At 52.8% G+C, this 12,318-nt stretch overlaps 1 protein-coding gene across 2 annotated transcripts in view; it reads right to left on the reverse strand.

Annotated features, from left to right (window-relative positions):
• Positions 1-12,318, reverse strand: part of LOC142463339 (cytochrome P450 3A29-like) — a 49,595-nt gene that overhangs the window by 33,305 nt on the left and 3,972 nt on the right. For both annotated transcript variants that reach the window (XM_075565964.1, XM_075565963.1), the window contains exons 2-4: positions 11,571-11,664; positions 10,455-10,507; positions 10,041-10,140 (exon numbers count right to left, since the gene is read on the reverse strand). In XM_075565964.1, coding sequence (XP_075422079.1) covers positions 10,041-10,140; positions 10,455-10,507; positions 11,571-11,664 — 247 coding nt within the window. The remainder of the gene's footprint in view (positions 1-10,040; positions 10,141-10,454; positions 10,508-11,570; positions 11,665-12,318) is intronic.

The raw sequence follows: 12,318 nt of genomic DNA on the forward strand, positions 1-12,318 counted from the left end.
GAGAGCCTCTAACGCTGTGTGTGTGCGGGACATTGTACTCTCATCCCAAACACCGAGAGCCTCTAACGCTGCGTGTGTGCGGGACATTGTACTCTCGTCCCAAACACCGAGAGCCTCTAACGCTGCGTGTGTGCGGGACATTGTACTCTCGTCCCAAACACTGAGAGCCTCTAACGCTGCGTGTGTGCGGGACATTGTACTCTCGTCCCAAACACAGAGAGCCTCTAACGCTGCGTGTGTGCGGGACATTGTACTCTCATCCCAAACACAGAGAGCCTCTAACGCTGCGTGTGTGGGGGACATTGTACTCTCATCCCAAACACAGAGAGCCTCTAACGCTGCGTGTGTGCGGGACATTGTACTCTCGTCCCAAACACCGAGAGCCTCTAACGCTGCGTGTGTGCGGGACATTGTACTCTCGTCCCAAACACCGAGAGCCTCTAACGCTGCGTGTGTGTGTGACATTGTACTCTCGTCCCAAACACCGAGAGCCTCTAACGCTGCGTGTGTGCGGGACATTGTACTCTCGTCCCAAGCACCGAGAGCCTCTAACGCTGCGTGTGTGCGGGACATTGTACTCATCCCAAACACAGAGAGCCTCTAATGCTGCGTGTGTGCGGGACATTGTACTCATCCCAAACACTGAGACCCTCTAACGCTGCGTGTGTGCGGGACATTGTACTCTCGTCCCAAACACCGAGAGCCTCTAACGCTGCGTGTGTGCGGGACATTGTATTCTCATCCCAAACACAGAGAGCCTCTAACGCTGCGTGTGTGTGCGGGACATTGTACTCTCGTCTCAAACACTGAGAGCCTCTAACGCTGCGTGTGTGCGGGACATTGTACTCTCGTCCCAAACACAGAGAGCCTCTAACGCTGCGTGTGTGCGGGACATTGTACTCTCGTCCCAAACACAGAGAGCCTCTAACGCTGTGTGTGTGCGGGACATTGTACTCTCGTCCCAAACACAGAGAGCCTCTAATGCTGCGTGTGTGCGGGACATTGTACTCTCGTCCCAAACACAGAGACCCTCTAACGCTGCGTGTGTGCGGGACACTGTACTCTCATCCCAAACACAGAGAGCCTCTAATGCTGTGTGTGTGCGGGACATTGTACTCTCGTCCCAAACACCGAGAGCCTCTAACGCTGTGTGTGTGCGGGACATTGTACTCTCGTCCCAAACACCGAGAGCCTCTAACGCTGCGTGTGTGCGGGACATTGTACTCTCGTCCCAAACACAGAGAGCCTCTAACGCTGCGTGTGTGCGGGATACTGTACTCTCATCCCAAACACCGAGAGCCTCTAACGCTGCGTGTGTGCGGGACATTGTACTCATCCCAAACACCGAGAGCCTCTAATGCTGCGAGTGTGCGGGACATTGTACTCTCGTCCCAAACACAGAGAGCCTCTAACGCTGCGTGTGTGCGGGACATTGTACTCTCGTCCCAAACACAGAGAGCCTCTAACGCTGCGTGTGTGCGGGACATTGTACTCTCGTCCCAAACACTGAGAGCCTCTAACGCTGCGTGTGTGCGGGACATTGCACTCTCGTCCCAAACACCGAGAGCCTCTAACGCTGCGTGTGTGCGGGACATTGTACTCTCGTCCCAAACACAGAGAGCCTCTAACGCTGCGTGTGTGCGGGACATTGTACTCTCGTCCCAAACACCGAGAGCCTCTAACACTGCGTGTGTGCGGGACATTGTACTCTTGTCCCAAACACTGAGAGCCTCTAACGCTGCGTGTGTGCGGGACACTGTACTCTCGTCCCAAACACAGAAAGCCTCTAACGCTGCGTGTGTGCGGGACATTGTACTCTCGTCCCAAACACAGAGAGCCTCTAACGCTGCGTGTGTGCGGGACATTGTACTCTCATCCCAAACACAGAGAGCCTCTAACGCTGCGTGTGTGCGGGACATTGTACTCTCATCCCAAACACAGAGAGCCTCTAACGCTGCGTGTGTGGGGGACATTGTACTCTCATCCCAAACACAGAGAGCCTCTAACGCTGCGTGTGTGCGGGACATTGTACTCTCGTCCCAAACACCGAGAGCCTCTAACGCTGCGTGTGTGCGGGACATTGTACTCTCGTCCCAAACACCGAGAGCCTCTAACGCTGCGTGTGTGTGTGACATTGTACTCTCGTCCCAAACACCGAGAGCCTCTAACGCTGCTTGTGTGCGGGACATTGCACTCTCGTCCCAAACACCGAGAGCCTCTAACGCTGCGTGTGTGCGGGACATTGTACTCTCGTCCCAAACACAGAGAGCCTCTAACGCTGCGTGTGTGCGGGACATTGTACTCTCGTCCCAAACACCGAGAGCCTCTAACACTGCGTGTGTGCGGGACATTGTACTCTTGTCCCAAACACTGAGAGCCTCTAACGCTGCGTGTGTGCGGGACACTGTACTCTCGTCCCAAACACAGAAAGCCTCTAACGCTGCGTGTGTGCGGGACATTGTACTCTCGTCCCAAACACAGAGAGCCTCTAACGCTGCGTGTGTGCGGGACATTGTACTCTCATCCCAAACACAGAGAGCCTCTAACGCTGCGTGTGTGCGGGACATTGTACTCTCATCCCAAACACAGAGAGCCTCTAACGCTGCGTGTGTGGGGGACATTGTACTCTCATCCCAAACACAGAGAGCCTCTAACGCTGCGTGTGTGCGGGACATTGTACTCTCGTCCCAAACACCGAGAGCCTCTAACGCTGCGTGTGTGCGGGACATTGTACTCTCGTCCCAAACACCGAGAGCCTCTAACGCTGCGTGTGTGTGTGACATTGTACTCTCGTCCCAAACACCGAGAGCCTCTAACGCTGCGTGTGTGCGGGACATTGTACTCTCGTCCCAAGCACCGAGACCCTCTAACACTGCGTGTGTGCGGGACATTGTACTCTCATCCCAAATACCGAGAGCCTCTAGCGCTGCGTGTGTGCGGGACATTGTACTCATCCCAAACACAGAGAGCCTCTAACGCTGCGTGTGTGCGGGACATTGTACTCATCCCAAACACTGAGACCCTCTAACGCTGTGTGTGTGCGGGACATTGTACTCTCGTCTCAAACACTGAGAGCCTCTAACGCTGCGTGTGTGCGGGACATTGTACTCTCGTCCCAAACACAGAGAGCCTCTAACGCTGTGTGTGTGCGGGACATTGTACTCTCGTCCCAAACACCGAGAGCTTCTAACGCTGTGTGTGTGTGGGACATTGTACTCTCATCCCAAACACCGAGAGCCTCTAACGCTGCGTGTGTGCGGGACATTGTACTCTCGTCCCAAACACTGAGAGCCTCTAACGCTGCGTGTGTGCGGGACATTGTACTCTCGTCCCAAACACAGAGAGCCTCTAACGCTGCGTGTGTGCGGGACACTGTACTCTCATCCCAAACACCGAGAGCCTCTAACGCTGCGTGTGTGCGGGACATTGTACTCTCGTCCCAAACACAGAGAGCCTCTAACGCTGCGTGTGTGCGGGACACTGTACTCTCATCCCAAACACCGAGAGCCTCTAACGCTGCGTGTGTGCGGGACATTGTACTCTCGTCCCAAACACCGAGAGCCTCTAACGCTGCGTGTGTGCGGGACATTGCACTCTCATCCCAAACACAGAGAGCCTCTAACGCTGCGTGTGTGCGGGACATTGTACTCTCGTCCCAAACAGTGACCCTCTAACGCTGTGTGTGTGCGGGACATTGTACTCATCCCAAACACCGAGAGCCTCTAATGCTGCGCGTGTGCGGGACATTGTACTCTCGTCCCAAACACAGAGAGCCTCTAACGCTGTGTGTGTGCGGGACATTGTACTCTCGTCCCAAACACAGAGAGCCTCTAACGCTGCGTGTGTGCGGGACATTGTACTCTCGTCCCAAACACTGAGAGCCTCTAACGCTGCGTGTGTGCGGGACATTGCACTCTCGTCCCAAACACCGAGAGCCTCTAACGCTGCGTGTGTGCGGGACATTGTACTCTCGTCCCAAACACCGAGAGCCTCTAACGCTGCGTGTGTGCGGGACATTGTACTCTCGTCCCAAACACCGAGAGCCTCTAACACTGCGTGTGTGCGGGACATTGTACTCTTGTCCCAAACACTGAGAGCCTCTAACGCTGCGTGTGTGCGGGACACTGTACTCTCGTCCCAAACACAGAAAGCCTCTAACGCTGCATGTGTGCGGGACATTGTACTCTCGTCCCAAACACAGAGAGCCTCTAACGCTGCGTGTGTGCGGGACATTGTACTCTCATCCCAAACACGAGAGCCTCTAACGCTGCGTGTGTGGGGGACATTGTACTCTCGTCCCAAACACAGAGAGCCTCTAACGCTGCGTGTGTGCGGGACATTGTACTCTCATCCCAAACACAGAGAGCCTCTAACGCTGCGTGTGTGGGGGACATTGTACTCTCATCCCAAACACAGAGAGCCTCTAACGCTGCGTGTGTGCGGGACATTGTACTCTCGTCCCAAACACCGAGAGCCTCTAACGCTGCGTGTGTGCGAAACATTGTACTCTCGTCCCAAACACCGAGAGCCTCTAACGCTGCGTGTGTGTGTGACAGTGTACTCTCGTCCCAAACACCGAGAGCCTCTAACGCTGCGTGTGTGCGGGACATTGTACTCTCGTCCCAAGCACCGAGACCCTCTAACACTGCGTGTGTGCGGGACATTGTACTTTCGTCCCAAACACCGAGAGCCTCTAACACTGCGTGTGTGCGGGACATTGTACTCTCGTCCCAAACACAGAGAGCCTCTAATGCTGCGTGTGTGCGGGACATTGTACTCATCCCAAACACTGAGACCCTCTAACGCTGCGTGTGTGCGGGACATTGTACTCTCGTCTCAAACACTGAGAGCTTCTAACGCTGCGTGTGTGCGGGACATTGTACTCTCGTCCCAAACACAGAGAGCCTCTAACGCTGCGTGTGTGCGGGACATTGCACTCTCGTCCCAAACACAGAGAGCCTCTAACGCTGCGTGTGTGTGGGACATTGCACTCTCGTCCCAAACACAGAGAGCCTCTAACGCTGCGTGTGTGCGGGACATTGTACTCTCGTCCGAAACACCGAGAGCCTCTAACGCTGCGTGTGTGCGGGACATTGTACTCTCATCCCAAACACAGAGAGCCTCTAATGCTGCGTGTGTGCGGGACATTGTACTCTCGTCCCAAACACCGAGAGCCTCTAACGCTGCGTGTGTGCGGGACATTGTACTCTCGTCCCAAACACCGAGAGCCTCTAACGCTGCGTGTGCGCGGGACATTGTACTCTCGTCCCAAACACAGAGAGCCTCTAACGCTGCGTGTGTGCGGGACATTGTACTCTCATCCCAAACACAGAGAGCCTCTAATGCTGCGTGTGTGCGGGACATTGTACTCTCGTCCCAAACACCGAGAGCCTCTAACGCTAAGTGTGTGCGGGACATTGTACTCTCGTCCCAAACACTGAGAGCCTCTAACGCTGCGTGTGCGCGGGACATTGTACTCTCGTCCCAAACACAGAGAGCCTCTAACGCTGCGTGTGTGCGGGACATTGTACTCTCGTCCCAAACACAGAGAGCCTCTAACGCTGCGTGTGTGCGGGACATTGTACTCTCGTCCCAAACACTGAGAGCCTCTAACGCTGCGTGTGTGCGGGACATTGTACTCTCGTCCCAAACACCGAGAGCCTCTAACGCTGCGTGTGTGCGGGACATTGCACTCTCGTCCCAAACACCGAGAGCCTCTAACGCTGCGTGTGTGCGGGACATTGTACTCTCGTCCCAAACACAGAGAGCCTCTAACGCTGCGTGTGTGTGGGACATTGTACTCTCGTCCCAAACACAGAGAGCCTCTAACGCTGCGTGTGTGCGGGACATTGTACTCTCGTCCCAAACACAGACTGCCTCTAACGCTGCGTGTGTGCGGGACATTGTACTCTCGTCCCAAACACCGAGAGCCTCTAACGCTGCGTGTGTGTGTGACATTGTACTCTCGTCCCAAACACAGAGACCCTCTAACGCTGCGTGTGTGCGGACATTGTACTCTCGTCCCAAACACCGAGACCCTCTAACTCTGCGTGTGTGCGGGACATTGTACGTTTGTCCCAAACACCGAGAGCCTCTAACGCTGCGTGTGTGCGGGACATTGCACTCTCGTCCCAAACACAGAGAGCCTCTAACGCTGCGTGTGTGCGGGACATTGCACTCTCGTCCCAAACACAGAGAGCCTCTAACGCTGCGTGTGTGCGGGACATTGTACTCTCGTCCGAAACACCGAGAGCCTCTAACGCTGCGTGTGTGCGGGACATTGTACTCTCATCCCAAACACAGAGAGCCTCTAACGCTGCGTGTGTGCGGGACATTGTACTCTCGTCCCAAACACCGAGAGCCTCTAACGCTGCGTGTGTGCGGGACATTGTACTCTCGTCCCAAACACCGAGAGCCTCTAACGTTGCGTGTGTGCGGGACATTGTTCTCTCGTCCCAAACACCGAGAGCCTCTAACGCTGCGTGTGTGCGGGACATTGTACTCTCGTCCCAAACACAGAGAGCCTCTAACGCTGCGTGTGTGTGGGACATTGTACTCCCGCCCCAAACACCGAGAGCCTCTAACGCTGCGTGTGTGCGGGACATTGTACTCTCGTCCCAAACACAGAGAGCCTCTAACGCTGCGTGTGTGCGGGACATTGTACTCTCGTCCCAAACACAGAGAGCCTCTAACGCTGCGTGTGTGCGGGACATTGTACTCTCGTCCCAAACACAGAGTGCCTCTAACGCTGCGTGTGTGCGGGACATTGTACTCTCGTCCCAAACACAGGGAGCCTCTAACGCTGCGTGTGTGTGTGTGACATTGTACTCTCGTCCCAAACACAGAGACCCTCTAACGCTGCGTGTGTGCGGGACATTGTACTCTCGTCCCAAACACCGAGACCCTCTAACGCTGCGTGTGTGCGGGACATTGTACGTTTGTCCCAAACACCGAGAGCCTCTAACGCTGCATGTGTGTGCGGGACATTGTACTCTCATCCCAAACACCGAGAGCCTCTAACGCTGCGTGTGTGCGGGACATTGTACTCTCGTCCCAAACACAGAGAGCCCCTAACGCTGCGTGTGTGCGGGACATTGTACTCTCGTCCCAAACACAAAGACCCTCTAACGCTGCGTGTGTGCGGGACCTTGTACTCTCGTCCCAAACACCGAGAGCCTCTAACGCTGCGTGTGTGCGGGACATTGTACTCTCGTCCCAAACACAGAGAGCCTCTAACGCTGCGTGTGTGCGGGACATTGTACTCTCGTCCTAAACACAGAGAGCCTCTAACAGTGCGTGTGTGCGGGACATTGTACTCTCGTCCCAAACACCGAGAGCCTCTAACGCTGCGTGTGTGCGGGACATTGTACTCTCGTCCCAAACACAGAGAGCCTCTAACGCTGCGTGTGTGCGGGACATTGTACTCTCGTCCCAAACAAAGAGACCCTCTAATGCTGCGTGTGTGTGTGACATTGTACTCTCGTCCCAAACACAGAGAGCCTCTAACGCTGCGTGTGTGCGGGACATTGTACTCGTCCCAAACACAGAGAGCCTCTAATGCTGCGTGTGTGTGTGACATTGTACTCTCGTCCCAAACACAGAGAGCCTCTAACGCTGCGTGTGTGCGGGACATTGTACTCTCGTCCCAAACACAGAGACCCTCTAATGCTGCGTGTGTGTGTGACATTGTACTCTCGTCCCAAACACAGAGAGCCTCTAACGCTGCGTGTGTGCGGGACATTGTACTCGTCCCAAACACAGAGAGCCTCTAACGCTGCGTGTGTGCGGGACATTGTACTCTCGTCCCAAACACAGAGAGCCTCTAACGCTGCGTGTGTGTGGGACATTGTACTCCCGCCCCAAACACCGAGAGCCTCTAACACTGCATGTGTGCGGGACATTGTACTCTCGTCCCAAACACAGAGAGCCTCTAACGCTGCGTGTGTGCGGGACATTGTACTCTCGTCCCAAACACAGAGAGCCTCTAACGCTGCGTGTGTGCGGGACATTGTACTCTCGTCCCAAACACAGACTGCCTCTAACGCTGCGTGTGTGCGGGACATTGTACTCTCGTCCCAAACACAGGGAGCCTCTAACGCTGCGTGTGTGTGTGTGACATTGTACTCTCGTCCCAAACACAGAGACCCTCTAACGCTGCGTGTGTGCGGGACATTGTACTCTCGTCCCAAACACCGAGACCCTCTAACGCTGCGTGTGTGCGGGACATTGTACGTTTGTCCCAAACACCGAGAGCCTCTAACGCTGCATGTGTGTGCGGGACATTGTACTCTCGCCCCAAACACCGAGAGCCTCTAACACTGCATGTGTGCGGGACATTGTACTCTCGTCCCAAACACAGAGAGCCTCTAACGCTGCGTGTGTGCGGGACATTGTACTCTCGTCCTAAACACAGAGAGCCTCTAACAGTGCGTGTGTGCGGGACATTGTACTCTCGTCCCAAACACCGAGAGCCTCTAACGCTGCGTGTGTGCGGGACATTGTACTCTCGTCCCAAACACAGAGAGCCTCTAACGCTGCGTGTGTGCGGGACATTGTACTCTCGTCCCAAACACAGAGACCCTCTAATGCTGCGTGTGTGTGTGACATTGTACTCTCGTCCCAAACACAGAGAGCCTCTAACGCTGCGTGTGTGCGGGACATTGTACTCGTCCCAAACACAGAGAGCCTCTAATGCTGCGTGTGTGTGTGACATTGTACTCTCGTCCCAAACACAGAGAGCCTCTAACGCTGCGTGTGTGCGGGACATTGTACTCTCGTCCCAAACACAGAGACCCTCTAATGCTGCGTGTGTGTGTGACATTGTACTCTCGTCCCAAACACAGAGAGCCTCTAACGCTGCGTGTGTGCGGGACATTGTACTCGTCCCAAACACAGAGAGCCTCTAACGCTGCGTGTGTGCGGGACATTGTACTCTCGTCCCAAACACAGAGAGCCTCTAACGCTGCGTGTGTGCGGGACATTGTACTCTCGTCCCAAACACAGAGAGCCTCTAACGCTGCGTGTGTGTGTGACATTGTACTCTCGTCCCAAACACCGAGAGCCTCTAACGCTGCGTGTGCGGACATTGTACTCTCGTCCCAAACACAGGGAGCCTCTAACGCTGCGTGTGTGCGGGACATTGTACTCTCGTCCCAAACACAGAGAGCCTCTAACGCTGCGTGTGTGTGTGACATTGTACTCTCGTCCCAAACACCGAGAGCCTCTAACGCTACGTGTGTGCGGGACATTGTACTCTCGTCCCAAACACTGAGAGCCTCTAACGCTGCGTGTGTGCGGGACATTGTACTCTCGTCCCAAACACTGAGAGCCTCTAACGCTGCGTGTGTGCGGGACATTGTACTCTCATCCCAAACACCGAGAGCCTCTAACGCTGCGTGTGTGCGGGACATTGTACTCTCGTCCCAAACACCGAGAGCCTCTAACGCTGCGTGTGTGCGGGACATTGTACTCTCGTCCCAAACACAGAGAGCCTCTAACGCTGCGTGTGTGCGGAACATTGTACTCTCGTCCCAAACACAGAGAGCCTCTAACGCTGCGTGTGTGCGGGACATTGTACTCTCGTCCCAAACACCGAGAGCCTCTAACGCTGCGTGTGTGTGTGACATTGTACTCTCGTCCCAAACACCGAGAGCCTCTAACGCTGCGTGTGCGGACATTGTACTCTCGTCCCAAACACCGAGAGCCTCTAACGCTGCGTGTGTGCGGGACATTGTACTCTCGTCCCAAACACCGAGAGCCTCTAACGCTGCGTGTGTGCGGGACATTGTACTCTCGTCCCAAACACAGAGAGCCTCTAACGCTGCGTGTGTGCGGGACATTGTACTCTCGTCCCAAACACAGAGAGCCTCTAACGCTGCGTGTGTGCGGGACATTGTACTCTCGTCCCAAACACAGAGAGCCTCTAACTTCCTGGTAAAACATTTTTATAAATAAAACAGAGCGGAGATCTCCTTCCCTGCTGGAGGCGTAGGAAAATAAGCGGGGGTAGTGCTGCAATATTGAAATACGATGGAACGTACCCTTCTGTTAGTGAAGAGGGTGAAGCATTCTTTCACTAGAATAGCTTTAATGATTGCAGGATCCATTATGGCGAGTACCGGCTTCCGTCCATCATAAATCCTGGGAAAAAACAAAAAACAGCCGACAGCCTTCATAACGTTACATTGTAAAACAGGTGTTTAATGTTACATTATTTATATGATATGGGCGCTTTAAACAAATTCTTCATTTACAAGGATGACATCTCATCTGCCAGCATATTGTCTTTGCAGAACACCAACACAGTTACTCCGTTCTTGTACTCATGGCCTTCTGATGCACATGTTGAGTTACAATATCCCTCACAAGGCCACACGGCAGAAGGAAGGAGGGAGTGGAGGTTTGGTGGCGAATTTTAATAAATCGGTGTGAACGTTGAGACAGACTGAACTCACCCCCAGAATTTCCCATATTTCTTGAAACACTCCATGTCAAAATGCAGGAGACCCTGAAAAAGTGGTTTCACAAAGTCAGATACAAACAATATACACAGTATCATTACACACATACACACACACACACACACACACACACACACACACACACACACACTCTATAATAAAAACTCAGCAATACTTCTTATTTGTATATGTAAAACACGTGACAATGTATAATTCTGCATTCTTACCTAAGCCTGTTATAAATCTGTCAAAATCCCGATTGTGTGCTTAACATAATGGCCGCCTTTCAGTTTCCATCAATCCTTCAGTAAGTGTTACTCAGCAGCTACAATGTATCCTGATATTGCTAACTTTATTGTTACAGTTTAAAGCTCAAACTGTTGAGATCATTGGCAACAAATTATCACAAACAGGAAAGTGTTGCAAATATCTTGCACTGCTGGGGAGGTGGGATAAAGCCTGCTATAGAAATCAAAGGATGCCCAGAATATTAAAACTAATTCAAAATGGCAGTAAGAGCTGAATTTAAAAAAAGTCACTATTATCTAATACTACAGAACTGATTTATTAAAATAAATTTTTTTTTTTAAACCCACAAGATTTCACATGTTTTGCTGCTTTAATTGTAGGCATCTCTGGAAAGTCTGCCTGTGCATTGTATATGACGTTTCATTGTGCTGTGCGCCACCTTTCTATCGTCATTGCTGTGCAATGTATTGTTATAGTATTCGGAGTGGTGTGCGAGTGATTGTGCGTGCGTGTGCGTGTGTAATAATTAAGAACATCACCTTCACATCATGAAACCGTGCCGCGCATGAAACCGTGCCGCGCATGAAACCGTGCCGCGCATGAACTCGTGCCTCGTAGTAAGTTTGAGCCAACATTTTTGGATCCCGTGGTGCTCTGCAGCGGGACATACACAGCGCACAGGTGGCCATTAAAGGGGGCTGGGCTATCACTGTTTCACCCACGGAATGTGTCAGGGGTTGCAGTAATGTTGGTTTCATCTGTACGTATTACCAGACTGTCATTCACGATCTCCGGGACACACACAGAGTGACAGGAACATAATGTGCCCGTGAGCAGGGCGAGGAGGTGTCTCATACTCACTTTCCTATTTTCAAGAAAGGTCCCAATAAAAGGCAGGGGCCGGGGGCCAGGGATCCCATACTTTTTAAAGAACCCATACGGCCAGATCCCGTAACTGAGGAGGAAACAGAAGAAGATCAACAAGCGTTACAAGCAGAAAATGTGCATGGTCAGAGAAATACAACTGACATTGAAAACATCAGGGGTGGGCAAGTCCAGTCTACAAGAACCACCAACAGGTAAGGTTTTCAGGATATCCCTGCTTCAGCACAGGTGGCTCAATCAGTCCCAGTTCCAGCACAGGAGGCTGAATCAGTGGCTCAGTCTTTGAGTGACCTGTGCTGAAGCAGGGTTATCCTGAAAACCTGACCTGTTGTTGGCCCTTGAGGACTGGAGTTCCCCACCGCTGCACTACATGCTGCTCACTCGTACAGAATTAGTTCTCCTCTTAATGGTGTTATATTTACGTGAAAAGACATATTAACCCCTAATAATTGATACTCATAATAATCGTGCGTTTGTTTGGAAGACAGTGCTCAGAAATCACACATATACTCTATTCAAATAATGATGTTAGATCCGTAAGTGCTGTGTAGATATCCCAAATAAGGCAGTCCATATAATATATAGCCCAGGAGAGATAAGGACCGCATGGTGTCCACTTGACAACCACAACAATTGGCCACAATACTTTCCTCCATAAGGGATAATGCTATGAGTAATCAGCACAAGGCGATGCAGGGCTATAGCCCATTACCTGCCAAGGTAA

The sequence above is a fragment of the Ascaphus truei genome, chromosome 11 (genome assembly GCF_040206685.1).
Source record: "Ascaphus truei isolate aAscTru1 chromosome 11, aAscTru1.hap1, whole genome shotgun sequence".
Taxonomy (NCBI): Eukaryota; Metazoa; Chordata; class Amphibia; order Anura; family Ascaphidae; genus Ascaphus; species Ascaphus truei.